At 44.2% G+C, this 21,512-nt stretch overlaps 1 protein-coding gene across 1 annotated transcript in view; it reads right to left on the reverse strand.

The window, feature by feature from the left end:
* Nucleotides 1–21,512, reverse strand: part of LOC111149040 (family with sequence similarity 193 member A) — a 164,443-nt gene that overhangs the window by 79,114 nt on the left and 63,817 nt on the right. The window contains 1 exon segment of the mRNA XM_022505934.1: nt 19,324–19,569. Coding sequence (XP_022361642.1) covers nt 19,324–19,551 — 228 coding nt within the window. The 5' untranslated portion in view covers nt 19,552–19,569.

Here is a 21,512-nt window from a genome sequence, read left to right on the forward strand (position 1 = left end):
ACTTATATAATGCTGTTGTGTCAATCATACTTCAATTAGAAAAAGATATCTGTGGGGCACCAGGGTGGCTCATCCAGTTAAATCTGCCTTTGGCTCTGGTCATGATCCCATGATCCTGGGATCTGGCCCCATGTCAGGCTCCCTTGCTCAGTGGGGAGCCTGCTTCTCCCTCTTCCCTCTGCTCATGCTCTCTCTCTCCCTCTCAAATAAATAAAAAGAGAAAGGAAAAGAAAAAGAAAACAAAAAGATATCTGAAAAACACACCAAAGTATCTGGAAATTAAAAAAACACAATTCTAGGGGCGCCTGGGTGGCTCAGTGGGTTAAAGCCTCTGCCTTCGGCTCAGGTCATGATCTCAGGGTCCTGAGATCGAGCCCCTCGTTGGGCTCTCTGCTCAGCAGAGAGCCTGCTTCCCTCTCTCTCTCTCTCTCTCTGCCTGCCTCTCTGCCTACTTGTGATCTCTGTCTGTCAAATAAATAAATAAATAAAATCTTAAAAAAAAATAAAAATAAAATAAAATGGGCAATTTCTTTTTTCCCAGTTTTGCTGAGCTGTAACTGACAGTACTGTGTAACTGTATGCAGGAATGCAGCATAATGACATGACTTGCATACACTGTAAAATGACTACACAAATTTCTTTAGAAACAAAAATTTGTAAAACACACTGGAAGAGACAGATAGCTTTTATCAAATAAATTGAACTTGTAGTTCAAAATCATCCTAACAAGGCAACTCCAGGTCAAGATAGCTTCACTGGTGAATTCTACCAAATATTTAAGAAATGGTAGAAATCAACTCCACACAAACTTTTCCAGAAAACTACAGAAAAGAGAATACTTCCTAGTTCATTCTACAAGATATTAATTACCCTTATACCAAAACCACACAAAGATACTGTGAGACAAGAAACTTACAGACTATTATCCTTCGTGAATACAGATGCAATAATCCTTAACAAAATACCAGCAAACCCAACATAGCAACCTATGGAAAGGATAATACATCATGATCAAGTGTGGATTATCACAGGAATACATCACCATAATTAATATTGTTAACAAACTAAAAAAGAGAAACTGTCATTTCAATAGATGCAGAAAATGAATCTGACAAGATTAAATATCCATTCATGGTAACCTCCAGCAAACTAAAACCAGAAGTAGGCTTTTCCCACCTGATACACAAAATCCTACAGCTAACATCATACTTAATAGTGAAAGACCAAATGCTTTCCCCATAAGACTGGAAACAGGGAAGGATGTCTGCTCATATCACTTCTACTCAATATCATACTGGAGCGCCTAGCCAATACAGTAAGGGGGAAAAAAAAAAGATATAGATTGGAAAGGAAAAAATATATTATTTATAGATGATGTGATCATCTATGTAGAAAATCTTGAGGAATCTACCAAATAACCAATAGAATAAATAAATGAGCTTTCATAGGATACAAAGTAAATTAAAAAAAAAAACAACCTGTATCTCTATATATTAACAATAAACAATTAGATATTGTATTTTCTTCGAAGTACCATTTAAAACATCAAGAAAATATGAAATACCTTGGAAATTTTTCAACATACTATGTACAAAGCCTACGTTAAAGACTACAAAACTATTTTAAGAAGAAATTTAAAAGACCTGGGGCTCCTGGTGGCTCAGTGGCTTAAGCCTCTACCTTCAGCTCAGGTCATCATCTCGGGGTCCTGGGATTGAGCTACACATCGGGCTCTCTGCTCGGCGGGGAGCCTGCTTCCCCCGCTTCTCTGCCTGCCTCTCTGCCTACCTGTGATCTTTCTCTCTGTCAAATGAATAAATAAAAATCTTGGAAAAGAAAAAAAAAAAAAAAAGAAATTTAAAAGACCCAAATCAATGAAGAATCATACTACATTAATAGACTGAAAGACTCAGTATTATCAAGATGTCATTTTTTGGCGGTCTGAGTGGCTCAGTCTGCTGAGCAGCTGACTCTTGATTTCTGTTTAAGTCATAATCTTGGGGTCCTACAACTGAACCCTGCACCGAGCTCCCTGCTCGGCGGGGAGTCGCTTATCTCCCTCTGCCTCTTGCCCCTCACCTTGCTCATGATGGCTTGCATTCTTGCTCTCTCTCTCAAATTAATCAATCTTAAAAAAAAAAAAAAAAATAGAAGAAGAAAAAGAAGAACATGATGATACCATTTCTCCCCAAATTGGTAAATAGACTCAATACAACATCCGTTAAAATCTGAGCAGACTTTTCTGCAAAAACTAGAAGACGATGCTAACCCTTATATGGGAATGCAGAGAAACTAGAATAGCCAAAGCACTGTTGAAAAAAGAACAAAACTGAAGAACTTCTACCTTGTTTCATGACTTACTATAACCTTGTTTCATGACTTACTATAAAAAGCTTCAGGAATCAAGACTGTAGGGTACTAGCAAAAGGATGAGTATATATGTAAAGTGCAAGACAGAATCCAAAATAGACCCACACATTAAAAAAAAAAATAGAAAGAAAAAGATTCTTTTACAAAGATGCCAAAATAATTTAACAAGGAAAAATAGTATTTTCAGCAAAGAGTTCTGAAACAAGTGGATATTCACATGCAAAAAGGATGAACTTTATCCTTACTTTATAAAAGATATAAAACTTCACTCAAAATGGATCACAGAGCAAATGTATAAGCTCAAAACATAAGACATCTAGAAAAAAACACAGCAAAAAATATTATAACCTTGAGTAGCCAAGATTACTTACATAGAACACAAGAAGCCCAAATCATTTAAAATTGATAAACTGGACTTGATCAAATTTAAAAATTTTGCTCTTTAGGGGCTCCTGGGTGGCTCAGTGGGTTAAAGCCTCTGCCTTCAGCTCAGGTCCTGATGCCAGGGTCCTGGGATCGAGCCCCACGTCAGGCTCTCTGCTCAGCAGGGAGCCTGCTTCTCCCTCTCTCTGCCTGCTGCTCTGTCTACTTGTGATTTCTGTCTGTCAAATAAGTAAGTAAAATCTTAAAAAAAAAAAAAAACCTTTAAAAAAAATTTTGCTCTTCAAAGAATAGTGTTCTGTAATGAGAAGGCAAGCCACACACCAGGAGAAAACATCTGAAAAACATTATCTGATGAAAGGTTTGTACCCAGAATATACCACAGAGATCTCTCAAAATTCAGTAACAGTAAGACAAACAACCTATTTAAAAATAGGCAAAAGATCTGAATAGCCATGTCCCCAAAGTGATACAGATGGAAAATAAGCACATGAAAAAATGTTCAGCAAGTCATTTAGAAAACGCCCATCAAAACCATGAGACAGCACTACAAGTCGCTAGAACAGCTACAGTTAAGGACTGTCAATATATCCAGCCTTGGTAAGGACGCAGATTAACAGGAACTCTCATACAAAGATGGAAAATAGTATAAGCACTTTGAAAAATTCCAAGACAGTTCCTTAAAATGTTAATCATGCACTCACCCCATGACCTAGCAATTCTACTCCTCGGTATTTATCAAAGACAGATTAACTATGTTCAAAAAAAGCTTGTACTCAAATGTTATTAGTAGCTTTACTGTTTTGTTGTTGTTGTTGTTGTTTTAAAGTAGGCTCCACACCCATCCAGGAGCTCTAAGCAAGGCTTAAACTCATGACCCTGAGATCAAGACCTGAGCTGAAAGCAAGAGTCAGATGTTTAACAGACTGAACCACTCAGGTGCTCCTGAAACGTTACTAATAGCTTTAATGTTAACAGCCAAATGTCCCCCTATTGGTGAATGGATAACAAATTGTGCTTCCTCCATACAAAGGAATACTACTCTGAGATAAAAAACGAATGAACCAAACAGACACGTGCAACAACACAGATGAATCTCAAAAGCATTATATTAAGCAAGAAAAGCCAAAGACCACCATTAGATTATCTTTCCAAGAGGCTGATTCAAGTTCTGTCTTTCCAGTCTTAGAGTTCTGAGCAGCAGTGAAAAATGTTATCAGCAACCACTTTCATGATGCTCATTATAAAGGAATTTTTTATGTTTGTATTAGGAACCAAGACCCAACAGGGCAAACGTTCAAGATACAAACAAATATTAGCAAACTCTTAAATGACTGGTTTAAATTGACACTATCTGCCTTGATAAGACCTGAGGGCACATAACTGTTAGGAGAAGGCAGTTCCTCGGTGTAAAATGGAAGACTTCTATTTCAATGATATGAGAACCAAGACATAATCGCTCATGTCCAGAATCAAAAGAAAGCCTTTAAAATGATCAACCTTGGGGCACCTGGGTGGCTCAGTGGGTTAAGCCGCTGCCTTCGGCTCAGGTCATGATCTCAGGGTCCTGGGATCGAGCCCCGCATCGGGCTCTCTGCTCAGCAGGGAGCCTGCTTCCTCCTCTCTCTCTGCCTGCCTCTCTGCCTGCTTGTGATCTCTCTGTCAAATAAATAAAATCTTTAAAATAAATAAATAAATAAAATGATCAACCTTGAAAACAGAAAAACAGAACACTAATTTGCCCAGTCATCTTCCTTGTGGCAGGATGTCTGAGTGCTCCACAGACCCCTTCACAGAAAACAGTAATTCTCCCAAGTATCATGTCCCATGCCCGCACACCAATTCACTACTTAGATATACACAAGTATAGAATACAATAGACCTTATACTTCTAAGCCTTTGTATAATTCTAAAAATCTAAGCTTGTCTACAACTTAAAGTTTTATAAACCTAAAAACCATTATTCCAATTAACATTATTGTAAAGAGCCAAATGAATAATTAACTGAAATCAAATTCCTAATTCAACATAGGCCTTGGTTCTGACTACTAAGCAGAAGGCTCCTTTGAGTCAGGCCTGTATTCATGTAGGTCTCTCTACAAATCATCTCGGCCATCCCACCTGTCTGCCTGTACAGAGCAGGCCATACCTTGGTGTCTTTGCTTGGCCTCAGCAAAGAACCTAAGTATTAAGACAACCTCCATTTCTTCCTCAGTAGCCTTCACACGCACTGTACCCAGGCTCACCAGGTCAGAAAAGACAGGAGCTAAACCCCTCCAGTACACAGCAGGCCCTTGAATGATGTGAGCATGCCCTCCCCCATTATCAGAATACAAACAAAAATTGTTTTAACCTTCAGGGAATTCACAGAATTCCTTGAAAATACACCCACAGCCTCCCAAGCTGTAAAGTCTACTGGGCAGGATCAGTACTTGCAAATATTTTGAGGTCCCAAAACATTATCTTCGGATATAAATTAAAGGTAGACTCGTCCCTTCATTCAAACACCACCCGTGGGTGCCTATTCTGTGCCCAGCCTGTGAAGACACCCTGAGTTGGCGGAGCCAGGAGCCGGGACAGACGGCTGGGCTGGGGCAGGTGCATGCACGTGTCAGGTTGAAGGGACGACGCCTGCTTGTGGGAGGGGTGAGCTGAGCCGGGACCCGGAGGCCTGGCTTCTGCTGAGCCTGTGCAGCATCCCTGCTCCTTCTCAACCAGCCCATCCTTGCTCCCCTTGTCCAATGCGGAGGACACAGGGACTCTGCAGAGGGGAAGGTGCTGGGTGACGGGCAGGTCAGGGCCCCAGCACAGCAATGTGTCCATCTTCAACAGGGACCTCAGGCTAGCCCCAAACCTGCCACCCTGACAGCTCACTGTTCTCATTTTTCAAGGAGACCATCTGAAACCTTAGCCACTCCTCAGTTCCTTCCCAGTCTTGTGAGATTCACTCTCCCTCTCAAAAAAAATTTTATAAAGATGATTCCTGGCAGCAATTTTCTCAACTTCCACACTCCCACCCCACCTTACTTGACACCTACACAGCCTTGCCTGAGACTCCGGTCTCAGGATGAGTCTTCTCGAGAGACCCCAGCTCCCCCGTCCGAGTGGAACCTCATGGGCACCACCACTTCTCAACCTTACTCCTTCCCACTCCCAAGCAAGTTCAAACTGCCTGCCCAGTGTTAAGTGTGGGCAAGAATATGGGCAAAGGGAACTCAAACACTACTGGTGGGAACAGAAACGGGAACAGTCACTGGGGAAACTACTGTATTTTACAAATGTAAGCATTTGAATTAGTTACAACCCAGCAATTCTATTTCACAGATAAGCACTCTGTTAATTAATTTTATATGTCAACTTGACTGGGCTAAGAGATAACAGACGGTGGGTAAAACACTATTTCTGGGTGTTTTGTGAGGGTGTCTCTGGAAGAGATGAGCATTTGAATGCTTAGACTGAACGAAGACAAATCCCCTCACCAATGAGGGTGGATGTGTCGTCCACTCCAGAGAGGGTCTGAAAGAACAAAAAAGGAAGGACAGATTCATGCTCCCTGCTTCTGTGGAGATACCCACTTCCTGCCGCAGAGGTCAGCACTCCCGGTTCTTGGGCCTCTGGACTCAGAGTGAAGGACAACACCAATTTTCCTGGGTCTCCAGCTTGCAGGTGGCACACTGTGGGGCTTCTCAGCCTCCATGACCACACGAGCCAATCCCTGTAATAAATCTCCTTCCTTCCTTTCTTTCTCTATCCATCTGTCTACCTCTTCCTGACCCCTCACTGGTTCTGCTCCTCTGGAGAATCCTGACCAACACACACTCTTAACAAAACTCTTACAAATGAGTACCTGGAGAAAGGTATACAGATGTCCTGATAGTGTTTTTAAAAAACACTGATCACTGTAAAAAAATGGAAAACTCTATATCTTCTAACAAAATTACTGATGAATAAATCATATATGGTAACATACTGAACTATACGTAAATCATGGATGAATTCATGAAAATGAGTAAGTGCAGCCAACCAAACAGTAGAAGGATCTCATCAACAAAGACACTTAAGACAACATAAACATATACCACTTCCATAAAGATCAGAAACAAAATCAAACAACTTATTATTTAGAGATACACACAGAGGCGATAAGATTTTTAAAGGTATTTTAAAATAAGGGAAGGATAAATATAAAATTCAAGGACAGTGGCCACTCAGAAAGAGGAGGAGGAAAGATGGGGGGACACAGTCATGCACCTAGTATCAGGAATGGCCTGGGTGTGACCCCTGCTGGTGGTCATTTTAGTGTCTTCATGCTTATTATATATGTATGCATATACAGCTCTCTCAAATATTACATAATAAAAAATGAAATTTAAGTGGGGGGGGAACACCTCTCCCCAACTAGCAGCTCTTTCCTTGCATAGTTAAATGTGCTCAGCTCCTCCCTCCAGCTTCCCCCTTCTGAACTGTCTTCCCTGCCTTTACAGTCAAGCACCTCGAAAATCAGCACCTTGAGTTGACTTTCTCAGCTTCCTCACCAGTAATTTACTCTTCACGGAGCTCAGTCTGGCTTCTGCTCCCACACTTCCACTAACATGAATCTGGCAAAGGTCAGATACAATCTCTTTGTTGCCACATCCAATAGTTCCTATCCTTTCTTGGTTAACTTTATAAAATGTTTGTTCAGAGGACAGCTGGGAGACAGCTCTCCTTGGGTCTCTCAGACCAACTCCCAGTCTTGATGAATATGCCAAGGCTGTAGGGTTCTGCCTATATCCCCCCCCACCCCAGGGGGCTGTTTCTCCAGCTTCACGCCACAGATAACCTTGAGACAAAGTGCCGTCTTGCCTCCTACACACTATGAAAAGTGGCAGATCCTTACACCCAGTGCTCCTGAGCTCCAAGACAAAGTCCCTGCACCCACGGCAAGGATGTAGACCTCTCCACTTCACAGACATGGAATCTGGGCAGGGAGAGGGAGCAAGGGGAGCAGACATGCTCATGCTCATGCGAGCCGCTGTGCTGTGAGCAGTAAAGTCCTCTGTCTCTGACCCAGGAATCTCATGTCCCCAGCCAGCACCCATGAAATAGTAACAAGGTAGCTTATCATCTTCAAGTAGGGCAAAAAAATCCAATCCCAGGCCCAACAACTACCAACCACACCTCCTTTAAATGACTACCATCACTTTGCTCTACTTATCACACTTTCTTGTTTTTCCTTATATTTCTCTGGTATCTGCTTTTCACTCATCTCTGTCTCAAACGTCGGATATCCTCTAGAACTGCCTCCTTCAGCTTGTACTTCTCATTCTGCCTTCGGTCTTCAGGGTTGTACCCGTGACCAAGGTTGAGAAGGTGAGTAAAAGTCATGTGTGTGGAGTCGTTCAGTGAGTGTTGCAGGTCCCCCCAACAATACAAACAACATCTGAGGCAAACTGACTGTAACTCGAAATTGCAACTCTTTAAAAAAAAAAAAATTGGGATTCCACATCAATTAAAAAAATCAAGACCTGTTTGACTCATAAAATAGGGGTCTTGCAATGTCCTTTTAATTAACAACTTAGAGAAGTTGGGATGCCTGGGTGGTGCAGTTGGTTAAGCAGCTCTTGGGTTTTTGGCTCAGGTCGTGATACAGAACCCCATGTCGGGCTCTGTGCCCGATGCAGAGTCTGCTTGAGATTCTCTTCCCCTCTCTCTCCCTCTGCCCTTGCCCTGCCACACGCACATACACGCATTCTCTCACTCATAAATAAATAAATCTTAAAAAATAAATTAAAATAAAACATAAAAAGGTAAGTCAATACATCTGTACTGATAGTTAGAAGAGGAAGAATGGAGAAGATATCATTTAAAATAGAACAGATAAAAGTCCAATACCTATGGGACAATCTCTTTTTTTTTTTTAAGAGTTATGTATTTATTTATTTGAGAGAGAGGGGGAAGGGGCAGAGGGAGAAAAAAAAAATCTCAAGCAGACTCTGCACTGAGTGCAGAGACCAACGTGGGGCTCAATCCCATGACTCCAAGGTCATGACCTGAGCCAGAACCAAGAGTCAGACGCTTAAATGACCACATCACCCTGGCAACCTCCACCCTTTTTAAAGGGCAGTGTAATGATACTGAAAAAATATAAAACACATATAAATAGAAAAAGATTCCATACTCAATGGGGATTATTAGATTTTTGTTTAAAAAGATTTATGTATGGGGCGCCTGGGTGGCTCAGCGGGCTAAGTCGCTGCCTTCGGCTCAGGTCATGACCTCAGGGTTCTGGGATCGAGTCCCACATGGGGCTCTCTGCTCAGCAGGGAGCCTGCTTCTCTCTCTCTCTCTCTACCTGCCTCTGTCTACTGTGATCTCTCTCTGTCAAATAAATAAATAAAATCTTTAAAAAAAAAAAAAAGATTTATGTATTTGAGAGAGAGAGAGAGAATCTCCAAGCAGACTCCCTGCTGGGCCCGGAGCCAAATGTGGGGCTCGATCCCAAGACCCATGAGATTATGACCTCAGTCAAAACCAAGAGTCAGACACTCAACCGACCGAGCCTCCCAGGTAGCCCAGGATTATTAGATTATAAGGAATATTAGAAAGAAGTTAATTCCCCTCCTACTGATTTGCAGACTCCATGTAATCCCAGTCAAACCCCAACAAGGTTATTTTTCTATTTTGGGATTCTGTGTCTTTGTGTGTGTGTACACATTGACAAGATGGGACGCCTGGTGGCTCAGTGTGTTAAATAAGCCTCTGCCTTCAGCTCAGGTCATGATCCCAGGATCCTGGGATCCAGCCCCACACCAGGCTCTCTGCTCAACAGGGAGCCTGTTTCCTCTTCTCTCTCTGTGATCTCTGTCAAATAAATAAATAAATAAATATTTAAATAAATAAATAAATAAATAAATAAATTGACAAGATAATTTTCAGTTTTACAGAAATGCGAAGAATGAAGAATAAGATATGTTTGAAGAGTACAAAGTAACAGCACTTTTTCTCTGAAAATGAGATTTATTACAAAACTACAGTAATTAAGACAACATGCTGTTGGCACAAGAACAAACAAAGCCGTGGAACAGAACCCAGAACCCAGAAATACATCCACACATATACAGAAACTTCATTTATAACAAAGGTGGTGTTGAAAAGTGGGGGCAAGGAGGAGGAGGGGGCAACAGTCATTTCAATAAATGCTACTAGGTAACTGATTTCCACACGGAAATAAATTTAATTTGACCTTTACCTCACACCATATAAAAATAATTCCAATTCAAGGAGGGGTGCAGGTCTAAACATGAAAGGCCCAACAACAGAAGTAGAGGCCTGTGCTGTTTACTGTGTCATCTGAGGCTACTGAGCTGTGAGATGCGAGCATCCTCAGCAATGCATGCTGTACATGTAAAAACATACAAAGGACTCTGAGTATTTAGCACAAAACAAAATGACATTAACATTTTTTATACTGAGTACAGGTTAAAATGATAGTTTGGATACACTGAGGGAAAAAACAGATGGTCATATCACCTCTTTTATTTTAGTTTTTGATACGTGGCTACTAAAATATTAAAATTATTCACATAAGGCTTTCATTTGTCATTCACATATTTCTTTGGGCAGTACTAAGAAGAAAAATATGTTTATGATGTCGTGATAGGAAAAACTATTAATAAACAGAACTAAAAAAAGTGGCAACTACTGAGGAAAAATGTGAGAAATCTGACTAGATTAAACATGAATTTGTGTTCAGGGCTCCTGGATGGTGCAGTCAGTTAAGTGTCCAATTCTTGCTTTGGGGTAAGCTTGTGATCTTGGGGTCATGAGACTGAGCCCCATGCTGGGCTCCACGCTCAGTGTGGGGCCTCTCTGAGACTCTTTACCTCCTTCCCTGCCCTCCCTGCCTGCTCACTTGCTCTCTCTCAAATAAATCTCTTAACAAAATGAATTTGTTTTCATCAAAAGACACTATAAACAGTGAAAAGGGAAGCAAAAAAAAGCAGCAGCTGGCATCTGCAATGCATAAAAGCAGCAAAGGGGTCATGTTCAGCGCACATAAAGAAGTTCCATACATCTGTAGGAAAAAGACAAATACAGTCATCCCCCTTTATCAGCAAGGGATATGTTACATGACCCAGTGGGTGCCTAAATCCATGAATATACTATACCCTATCTATACCATGTTTTTTCCTATACCTACGATAAAGTTTAATCTACAAATCAGACACAGCATTAGATTAACAATAGTTATAATAATATTCATATATAATAATAAACTAGAACAAGTGTCACAATACACTGTAATAAAAGTTGTATGAACGTGGTCTATCTCTCAAACTGTCTTACTGTCCCCTTCTTGCAATGATGTGAGATGATAAAGTGCCCATTTAGGAGATGAAGGAGGTTGAGTGACATGGGTATTGTGACCTCACATCAGGCTACTGCTGACCTTGTGTCCACACGTCAGGAGGAGGATCACCTGTTTCTGGGACACGCCAATGACAAAACTGAGACGCTGGAAGGGGGAATCACAGATGGAGGGCCACTCTATTCCAAAGGACAGTGGTTCTCCAAGCATGGTCTGTGGTCCCATGACAGTTCCAGACACCCTTTCAGCAAGTCCACTAGCCAAAATTATTTTCACATTAATATCTAGATATTTGCCTTTTTCCGGTGTTGAAATTTGCAGTGATGGTGCAAAAGCAATGGCGGGGTTAGCCACCCGCATCTGGGCAAGAATGAAAGTTGCACAATGAAGTGTGCTAGTAGCCACCGTCCTTCACTTCCACACACTTAGTTTAAAAAAGCCAAGTTCCACTAAAGAATGTCCTGGATGCGTTAAAATTATTAATTCTATTAAATGTGAACCCTCAAGCACACACCTTTTAAATATTCTATGTGATGAAGAAGGGAGCACACATGAAGATTCCAGCAATGTTCTCAGTAAAAGCAGTGTGCACTGTGAGTGGAAGGGGCCACTGCCACCACGACACATCTGGAATGCCTGACAGACCAAACCACGGGTGTTCAGACTTGGATAGTGGACATTTTCTCAAAAATGAATAAAATGAACCTGGCACTTCAAGGAAAACAGTTGACAATACCTGTGGCCAATCAAAATCCGAGCTTTCAGGCAAAAAATCAGAAGGTTGGATGGAAATCATGAATCCATCACTGTGGGCTCCAAAGCCTCTCCATTTTAAGACTTTTCTGTTGAGACTAGTGGTGATAACAGAAATACATTTCTTTTAAGATTTTATTTATTGGGACGCCTGGGTGGTTCGGCCAGTTAAGTGTCTGCCTTCAGCTCAGGTCATGGTCCCAGGGTCCTGGGATCAAGTACCACATCGGCCTCCCTGCTCAGCAGGGAGTATGCTTCTCCCTCTGCCTGCTGCTCCCCCTGCTTGTGCCCTCTCTGACAAATAAATAAAGATTTTATTTATTTATTTTAGAGAGAGAAAGAGAGCAAACACAAGCAGGGGGAGGGGCAGAGGAAGAGGGAGAGGGAGAAGCCCAAGTAGACTCCTCACTGAGCACAGAGCCTGACCTGGGGTCTATCCCAAGACCCTGAGATCATGACCTGAGCTGAAACAAAGAGAAGCTTAACCAACTGAGTCACCAATTCACCCCACAAATATAATTTTTTTATACTGTATAATGAAAGGTTATCAGTATCAGGAAGATCTGCCTAACTCAGTAAACCATTATTTTACAAATGCATGCTGTTACAAAATCATCAATGTGTAAGAGATATTCATTCAGAATGCAAGAAAGACAAAGTATTTTAACCACACAGGAAAAATTCATTGATACCGTTTCATACTCTACATTGCAACTAACCATTAAGAAACCATTACTTGTCATGGTTTGGAGCAGTATCAAAAAGCAATATCCACAAATATCTGAAAAAGCTATCATACTACTTGCTTCATATACTTCAATCAAAATAATCTATAACAACAGCTGAACACAGAAGCAGATACGAGAGTCTAGCTGTCTTCTATCATCCAAACACTAAGATTTATAAAACAATGCTACCCTACTCACGAAATTATTGTTTTTGAAAAATAGTTTTCATTTAAAAATATGCTATTGATCTTCACTTGTAATCAGTTAATTATATAAGTTCTCTATGACTCAATGATTCCTTTTCCACATGTACATACAACAGAATGTGTGAACATGTGTTCCGAGAGCATCATTCATAACAGTGAAATTTGGAAGCAACCAAAATGTAGTATATTCAAAGAGGCAGAGTGTATATAGTGATGAAAATGAAAAAAACTAAAACATTCATGAATCTCAAATATAATGTTGAACAAAATAAATCAGGCACAAAATAATGCACACTGTACACTATTTTTATGAAGTTCCAAACATCAGGAAACTAGACAAGAGTGTTTAGGAGCATGGCTCGGAAAGAACATCAGGAGGGTGTCAACTCCATGGAGAAGGGCAGGGCTGGGAGTGGCAGAAGAGGAGATCTGAGCTAAGGGTGATGCCTGCGTGGTGACCCCAACAGGTCAGCCCTAATTGCTGTGACAGAGTCATTTCACCACTGGGAAACAGACTCTCAAAAGTGACCAATTAAGTCAACCTTTCTGCTGAGTGCATAAAACCACGTAAAACACACCAACACCAAGAGACCAAAAATAATAGTATATGAAAGGAGAGGAAGAGAAGGAGGGAGCTCACAGAGCCCCACAAACAGTGAACAAAACAGTCCTTCTGGAGAAACCACACAAGGCTTCACTACAATAAAGGAACAATACACCAAGACTGAGTCATTTTAACATGTATTCACCAGCACAGCTTTAAAATTTAGAGTAAAAATGAAAATATTTATAAGGAAAAAAGGACAAATATACATGCAGAGTAGGAGAGCTTAACTGCTTACTCAGAAACGGACACATTAAGCATGCTGAAAAACTAGTAAGAACACAGAAGGAATTAAGAGCACAATTAACAAGGGGTTGAACTAATGGGGGAACACAAGAGTCCTCTAAATCCTGGGAACACATTTTCAAGGACACATGGAAATTCAGAAAAACTTAACCATGTATAACCATGTATAACTAACTGGAAAGGAATCATTATAATAGAGATCATGACATCCAACAGCATTAAATTAAAAGTCAATGATTAAAAGTAACCCCAAAGATTTGTTTTTGTATTTACAAATACTTCTAAGCAATTCATGGTTGAAAACAGAAATAATGAAAATTGGATAACACTTAAAACTGAGCCACTAACATTTCAAAATCTAGTACAATGAGAGATTTCCAGCAGGTATCAGAGCAGAACAGAGTAATAAACACGGATGGGTGAGAACTCAGGAAGGCAGAAAAGTAACCACAGAGCAAAAAGAAAAACGAGGCGCCTGGGTGACTCAGGTCGTTGGGCGTCTGCCTTCAGCTCAGGTTAGGATCTGGGTCCTGAGATCCAGCCCCACACTGGACATTGGACTCTGCTCGGCGGGGAGCCTGCTTCCCTCCACCACATCCCCCCCACCCCGCCTGCCTCTCTGCCTACTTGTGATCCCGCTCTCTCTCTCTCTGTCAAATAAATAAATAAATAAAATCTTTAGAAAAAGAAGAAGAAGAAGGAAAAAAAAAAAACAAAACAGATTTGTGGTCACAACCAGCAGGAACTGTGTGGTGATGGCCCAGGGGCTTTTTGCCTGGAAGCCGGAAAGTGGGACAGGGCTGTCTCCCTGCCTGCCCCCAAGCAGGTCCCCTCCCACAAGGTCTCCAGGTGAGATCAGCAAGGAATGCAATTCCCCGAAGCAGTTGGTCCCCCAGAGCAGGTGCCCCAGACACCTGTGAACAGCCCTCAGAGAGGCTTAGAAATGGACAGCAGCCCCTCACCAACAAGCACCCCACCTTGCCATGGCATCCACACCCCTCTCTTCAAAGGATAAGAAAGTGAGAGGACCCCAGGTGTTCACTTACTGACAGATGTCTACAATGCAGGATATTGTGCTGTGTGCCATCACCACCTTCCAATACACAAAAAACAGAACAGAACATTTTTGGAGGAACGGACAAGAATCTGCCAACACTGGAAGCCTCAGGAAGATAGAGGACAAGTAGAAGACAAGTCAGAGAGGGACCGCTCTGCTCAGCTTTCAGCTCTGCTGCTGAACACTTCCTTACCACACATGCCCAGCACTGCCTAATCATGTCTACACCACATACAACAGCAGCAATTAATGAAACAGAAAGGAGAGAGATTTAAGTTAAAAAAAAAAAAAGTTAAAAAAAATTTAACTAAACTTAAGATTTGTCCTTTCTTTGAAAAGACAAAACTGACAGACTTCTAGCAAGACCAGTTCACAAAAAGAGAAAGCACAAATATAAGGGATAAAGATTTGTACATACAGTATGATAAGAAGTGAAGACAGGACCTCCACACAGTTTTATACCAGGAACTCTTAACAATTTCTCAGAATATAATTCACCAAAGCTAACTGGAAAAGAAATGGAAAACCTCTTATCCACGAAAGAAACCAAACCAGGAGTTTGTTTCCCCAGAGAAACAAACGACAGGAGTGGGAGAGATGGTGACAGCTGGGAGGAACCTTGAGATTAGAGGTGGGTATCTGAAGAATGGACAATTCTAGAGCATATGCGCACTCCTGGGCATGATCTGTGGTGCGTAAGAAGAAAAGACTAACCTGAGCAGGGAAGCCCCCGAGAAGATGAGAGGGGAGAGGCCCCTCCCCCGGCTGCAGCGGTAGCAGAGACTGGGGTAAGTAGGGGTAGCCAGGGTCTGAATGTCCGCTTCAACCCCTGCCCTGGAGTGTAAAGGTTAGCAGCACCTGAGTTGTGCACAGCAAAGAGGGTGTGTGGGGTTTGGAAAGAAAGGAGAAGGGAAGGTTTGCGCTCTTTTGCAGTCAGGTCTGAAGCCAGAGCAACACGCCAAATGCCCACCCACAACCAGGAACCACAATGTCAGCGTGCACTGGGGAGCCTAGGCCTGTGGTGTCCCCAGCAACACACCACCCACTGGAGGGAGGGGCAGTGCTGAGCCAGGTCCCAGGCAAAGGAATCCCAGGGCTTTGCAAGCAAGGGATGGGGACGGAGTCCTGGACCTCTGGCTGTTCTAGGACAACAGTGCAATCAGAAGGCCCTGCCAGTGTGAACGGAGTGTGTCTGAAGGAAGACAGAGGCCCGGATGTCAAGGTCTGGGAGTGGAGGAAGTCCGCAGTGTGGCACTGTAAAGGTAGGGCACCGGGCAAAATCTCACTGATAATCTACCACAACCTGTGGTAACTGCCTGCTTACCTAGAAAAGAGCAGTTCCGTTCCACTCCCACTTTGTAACTCGGAGCTCCCACCCTGACAATAAGAAACTCCCAACGCCGGGCCCACCAGAGAGCTCAGGCGACCACGAGAGCCAGACAAGCGCACAGAGCCCCTCTGCTGACAAGGGGACACACGGGCCACTTCACCTTCGGCAGACAACGGAACGCAGCCTCTGAGGTGCGTCAGAGAATGACAACGCTTGTCAAGAGCCCTTCAAGGCTGAGTGTGGCCACTGCAACCTTGCTGGGCCCCACCCCTCTCTGGGAGGAAGACTCTTGCTGTGGGGGCAGCAGATGCCCTCCCCGCTGAGGCATAGGCCTGATCCACTTCAGGAGGGAACCAAGCTATCCCCCATGGCAGAAAGCCACAGGTCAGGGGTGCGTGGGTGGCTCAATGGGTTAAAGCCTCTGCCTTCGGCTCAGTTCATGATATCGGGGTCCTGGGATCGACCCGCATCGGGCTCTCTGTGCAGTGGGGAGCCTGCTTTCCCCTCTCTCTCTGTCTGCCTCTCTGCCTACTTGTGATCTCTGTGTCAAAGAAATAAATAAAATAAAATAAAATAAAAAATCTTCAAAAAAAAAAAAAAAAGCCACAGGTCAGCCACCCTGGGGAGGCAGAGGGGGTGTGTCCCACCCAAGACCCCTAGAGATACTGGCAGACTCTGGCTTACATCAGGCCTGGGGTTTTGGGGGGGCGGTCACTGGGAGAGCTGCACCTGATGTCCCAGGCACCAGGCTGCCCCAGGTTTGGGCTGAATGGGGCGGGGGGCCGGGCGGGGAAAACACCACGGTGGGAGGCCCAGCGCCACACGAAGGGGACCAGCATGTGCAGGGCGACCCCTTCCTGGCCCACATAAGCAGCAGGGCTCAGCACATGCCACCAGAGAAGCGAGCGTGTGTGGCAACAAGAGCAAAGCCAGGCCAGCTCCAGTGTGGCCAAAGTGAGCTGGTCCCCCAGGTGCAAGGTGTGGGTGACGGCTGAATAACCAGGACCCCGCCCCCCATGGTCTCTTCCATGCACGGCTCGGCCTTCCACTGTCTGGGAAAAACAGAAACCAAGAACCAGCAACGCGTTAGGAAGGACTAATGACAATTCTGCACGAACTCTTCCAAAAAAGAGAGGAAGCAGGAGTACATCTCAACTCCTCTCAGGACAGTAAAGACAAGACGACGGCAGGCAAATATCCTTCATGAGCACAGACGAAAAGTCCTTGACCAACAAAAGCACATCACCCGCAACATGTAGAAAGAATGTGCAGAGAAGGACCTGTACAAGCTTCACACAGCTTCATGCAAAACCCGAATCTGTAAACAGCGCAAACACCTTTCTGCGGCGAATGGATCAACAAAGTGGGTGCATCTCTACAACTGATCCAGCCACGGAGAGAACAAGCGACCGAAGCATGGCTCACAGCCCAATAGCATCACACCCGCCTGAAGGCATCTATGTGACACTGAGAGAAAGCAAAACCACGGGACAGAATCAATTCAGTGGTTACCAGCCAGGGGGGGGGGGGGGTGTGTTGTTACCAATGTGACGGGGGGAACTTCTGGGGTGATGAAAATATTCTACATCATAACTGAAGTAGTGGTGGTTACACAACTGTAAAATTTGTCAGAACTCACTGAACTATATATACACACTTAAAAAGAATTTTACTAGATATAAATTATATCTCAATTTTTTTAAAAAGGCCACCAATTTTAGCCAGCTTGACCAAAGGCACCAACTTTACAAAAGTAGCAGAAGGTCTAAGTCTGCAAACATGGGCGCCCAGAGTCACTTTTTTGGTGAGAGAAAGCCTCGTCTGACAAGGACAACTTCCAGCAGATCATAGCTGTTTCCACTGGCCGCCCTTCCTGCCTGCGCCGGCCAGGCTACAAGGGCGCAGCAGGGACGCACGGAGGAGACAAGCCCGGCGGCGGAGCACGCACACGCACACTGGCCAGCACCGCTGCACCACCACCCTCCAGGAACAGCCCAGCTAAGGTCATGCTTTCGGAGGCCCCGGAAAGGAAACTAAGTAAAACAATACAGCAGTAAAAGCAAGAAGACCCGAGGGAGAACCACTAAGACTGATGACACCATCTTCTTAACCCTGCTGAGGGGCTCCGAGGTTTCTTCCCTTCCATGCTTGTTCGTTCACTCAGAGACCGCGCTTCCTAGAACAGGCCGGGCTGGGCATGGCTCCTGGCTAGAAAACACACAAAACCCGCTGCCCTTGTGGGGTGTCTAGGCCAGTGAAGGGCACGAGCAAAATGAAGAAGTTGACTGTGCTGAGGAGAATACGCAGGGGAAGGAGGCACACCGGGGGAGGTGGGGTGAGAAGTACATTTTTATCCCCATAAACGATGCAGTCTCGAGGTTTAGCTGTTCACATCCCAGCGCGGACTCGTGGTTGGGCACTGCCTTCTAGGAAGCCCTAGATCAGAGGTCCCCGGCGCAGCAGCTGGCAGGAGGGAGGCTGGGGAGACCGGAGACGAGGTCGACTCACAGCGTGCAGCAGCGCCCAGGGAGTGGCCCGGGCACCACACGGACCTGGACAGCAGGCCTGGGACACGAGAGTGTGTGCTGCCGGCGGGCGCTGGTATTGGCGGCGACGTGCAGGGACATGTTAGAAGAGCTCAGAAAACAGCTGCCCACAGGCAGAAATAAAAGGAAGAGAAAAGCCCTAGAATGTGGGGTCTCACATGCTTGCAAAAGCCAAGTCCTTCGAGAACCGAAAGAGCAGACTCAAAGCCCTTTCAGGCACATAGCCCGAAACACACGTCTGGGCCAAAGAGAAGACTAAGGCTATGGCCTTCCCATATAAGCCTGAACACCTCAAGAATGACTCCATTCAGCTGAGGCAAGAAATCAAGAAAAAACAGGGTGGGGAAATCCAGACTTGAGAACCATGTCCAAAAAAAAATTTCAGGTGAGTTACCAGCACATGGGACGGACCAGAACCAAACACTGTAACAGCTTCTGAGCTTTTTCCAGCAAAGTGCATTGCCAAAGACACATTGAGGCCAGATGAAAAAAAGCCAAAACACATCCTTTGGGCCCCCTAAGCTTGTTGACCAAGTTGTGAGACCAAGGAGGGCAGGTCCCCTCCTACTTCCCACAGGTATAGACGAAGACGAGGAAAACCCCAGAGGGTAGAGCAAGGGACCAGAAGATGCAGTAAGAGGGGTTTCTTTCCAGAATGCTAACCCCGATTATTTATTTCACTGTCCACTGAGCTCTGTAATTCACAGGGTAAGAAAGCTGACAAGCCCATGCACACTGGGCTGGGCACTCACCGACGGCTGGTCAAGGCTGCTGTGCCGCTCCTCCTTCTCCACAGTCCGCCGGCAGTCCGGGCACACCCACAGGGGCAGGTGCAGCACGCTGTTGCCCTTGGGAGCCATGGAGAGGGCCAATTTGCTCGCAGTCTTAATTCCACTCTCTAAGAATGAAGAGTCCTTCCGCTCACTTCTGCACAGAAGACAATAATCCCCGGCAGGATACGGTGGTGTTCTATGATTCATGCCAAAATTAAAAGGAGTCTGGAATAGAAAAAAAAAAAAAGTTTCTATTTTCAAAACGTGATCCACAAAGCCAAGATCACACTTAAAAATACAATACAGTTTTAAACCTACTATGTACATGTATGTTTACATAAACAATAGGGAATTTGGGGGGTTTTTTGTTTTTTTTTTTTAACAATAGGGAATTTGTTAAATAAAATTATATCCAGTAAACTAAAAACTCATAAAACTTTGAAGAAAAAGACCATAAAAAACATCTTAGTAAGAGTTACAAAACTGTCCAATTAGCCCCTTCGCCCAAACATCTGTATTACTCTCCCTCCTGAGAAGGATCCATCTCTGTCTTCACATGACTCCAGGACTCTTGGCAGAGTTTAAAGCCACTATTCCAGAGGTGTGTGCACACGAGGGCTCACACCCAAGGCAGGTATTCTGGCTTAAGTGTATGTGTGCAGATCCCAACCATGTCAGAGGTGGTGTTCCAGTTCCAGAAGGAAGCTAAACATCAGCAGTCCAGCAGCACCACACATCCAAGACCCGGCCTCCCCGCCAGCTCAGCAACAGCTCTGCTCACTTCATCTCCAGCTACCCAATTTCAATGTCTGCTTTTTCATATAGGTAAGAGGCAAGATCATTACCCTAGATTCTCTTCAAAAGATTATCAATCACCCTATCAGAAAAGGAAAACTAGCCTTAAAAACACACAAACAAGTCTCACAGATTTAAAACAGGCCCGGAGTCACAAGGTCAGCAAGCAGGGGCCAAGACTTTAATCAAAATCAGTGTGAGCCCAAGATGGATCATTTGCACAGAGGAACCACCCTGCAAATCCTGAAGAGAGGTTCAAGAGAGGTTCACCTGGGCAGCAGGTGAGCAGGAAGCCAGGCATGGCCTTCCAGAGGCAGGCACAACTCTGCCAAGGTTCCAAGCCAGAGCACAGGTTGGGATCAAGGTAAGAGAATTCCCCCAGGCCTCTGTTGCCATTCCCAGCCACGGGACACAGGGGGTGCAAAGGGGGACCAGGACCAATGCCAAGGTTATTCAGGCTAGAACCTCAAAGTATTTTCTAAAGTCTCCAGTTCCACCCAAAGGCTCCCCTAATACCTTACCCAACCCTGCCCAGCCAGCAGCCCAGCTGTTTCCTCGACCCACAGCTCTCTCCCTGTTTTCCTGCACCAAGGGCCACACAGGTCTTTTGCTGTGCTGGTTAGCTGGACTTCCAAGTGTGCCCTTCCATGACCAGCTCCACAGCCGAGTGAGTACTCTCAAAAGCCACAGGCTCCGTCTCTAAAGCCCAGGATGGCTGGCAGGCAGTCAGGTGCTTACACAGTGGGGCTGAATGAATAAATGAACGAACGAGTTAACTAAAAGAGCAAAAAAACGGCACCACTAAGACTTGCACATATGTTTTTACCTGCTTTTATAATCCAAGGACCAAAACTGCTTACACCTGTCATATCTGCAGCTTCCGTGGATTTAACCAAACCCAGCTCAGAAGCCACTCGAATGTCTGGGCTGTGAGGCAAGGGAACCGAGTACTATATCCCAATAAGTAGTATTCTAGAAAGCTCCAGACTACCCCTCCAACCACGGCATACCATGAGAGGGGAGGTCTTCTTCTGTCCAGATCCAAGATGCAGAAATTAGACAATTTCCAAAATCACCCTATATAATTGATTTACAAATTGATTTATGCTATGTTGATTTCCAAAATCAACCCTATGTAAAACCATCTCTTGTCCCTCAGCCTAGGGAAAAAAAAAAAGCCCCAACATCAATAGAATAGCCACAGCCTTCAGATCTTTCTAGTCCACCTTTTTACTCAGAGAAGGAGCTGCTGGGCTTTAAGGCTATGAAGTCTCCCAGCCAGAGATCAGAAGAGCCACACCTGACCTGAGGTAACCAGTTCAACCCCAGATCATCTGTCCATCTACCCACTGGTCAGCCTGTCTGTCCAGTAT

The sequence above is a fragment of the Enhydra lutris genome, unplaced genomic scaffold (assembly GCF_002288905.1).
Source record: "Enhydra lutris kenyoni isolate GAN:26980312 unplaced genomic scaffold, ASM228890v2 scaffoldscaffold21, whole genome shotgun sequence".
Taxonomy (NCBI): Eukaryota; Metazoa; Chordata; class Mammalia; order Carnivora; family Mustelidae; genus Enhydra; species Enhydra lutris.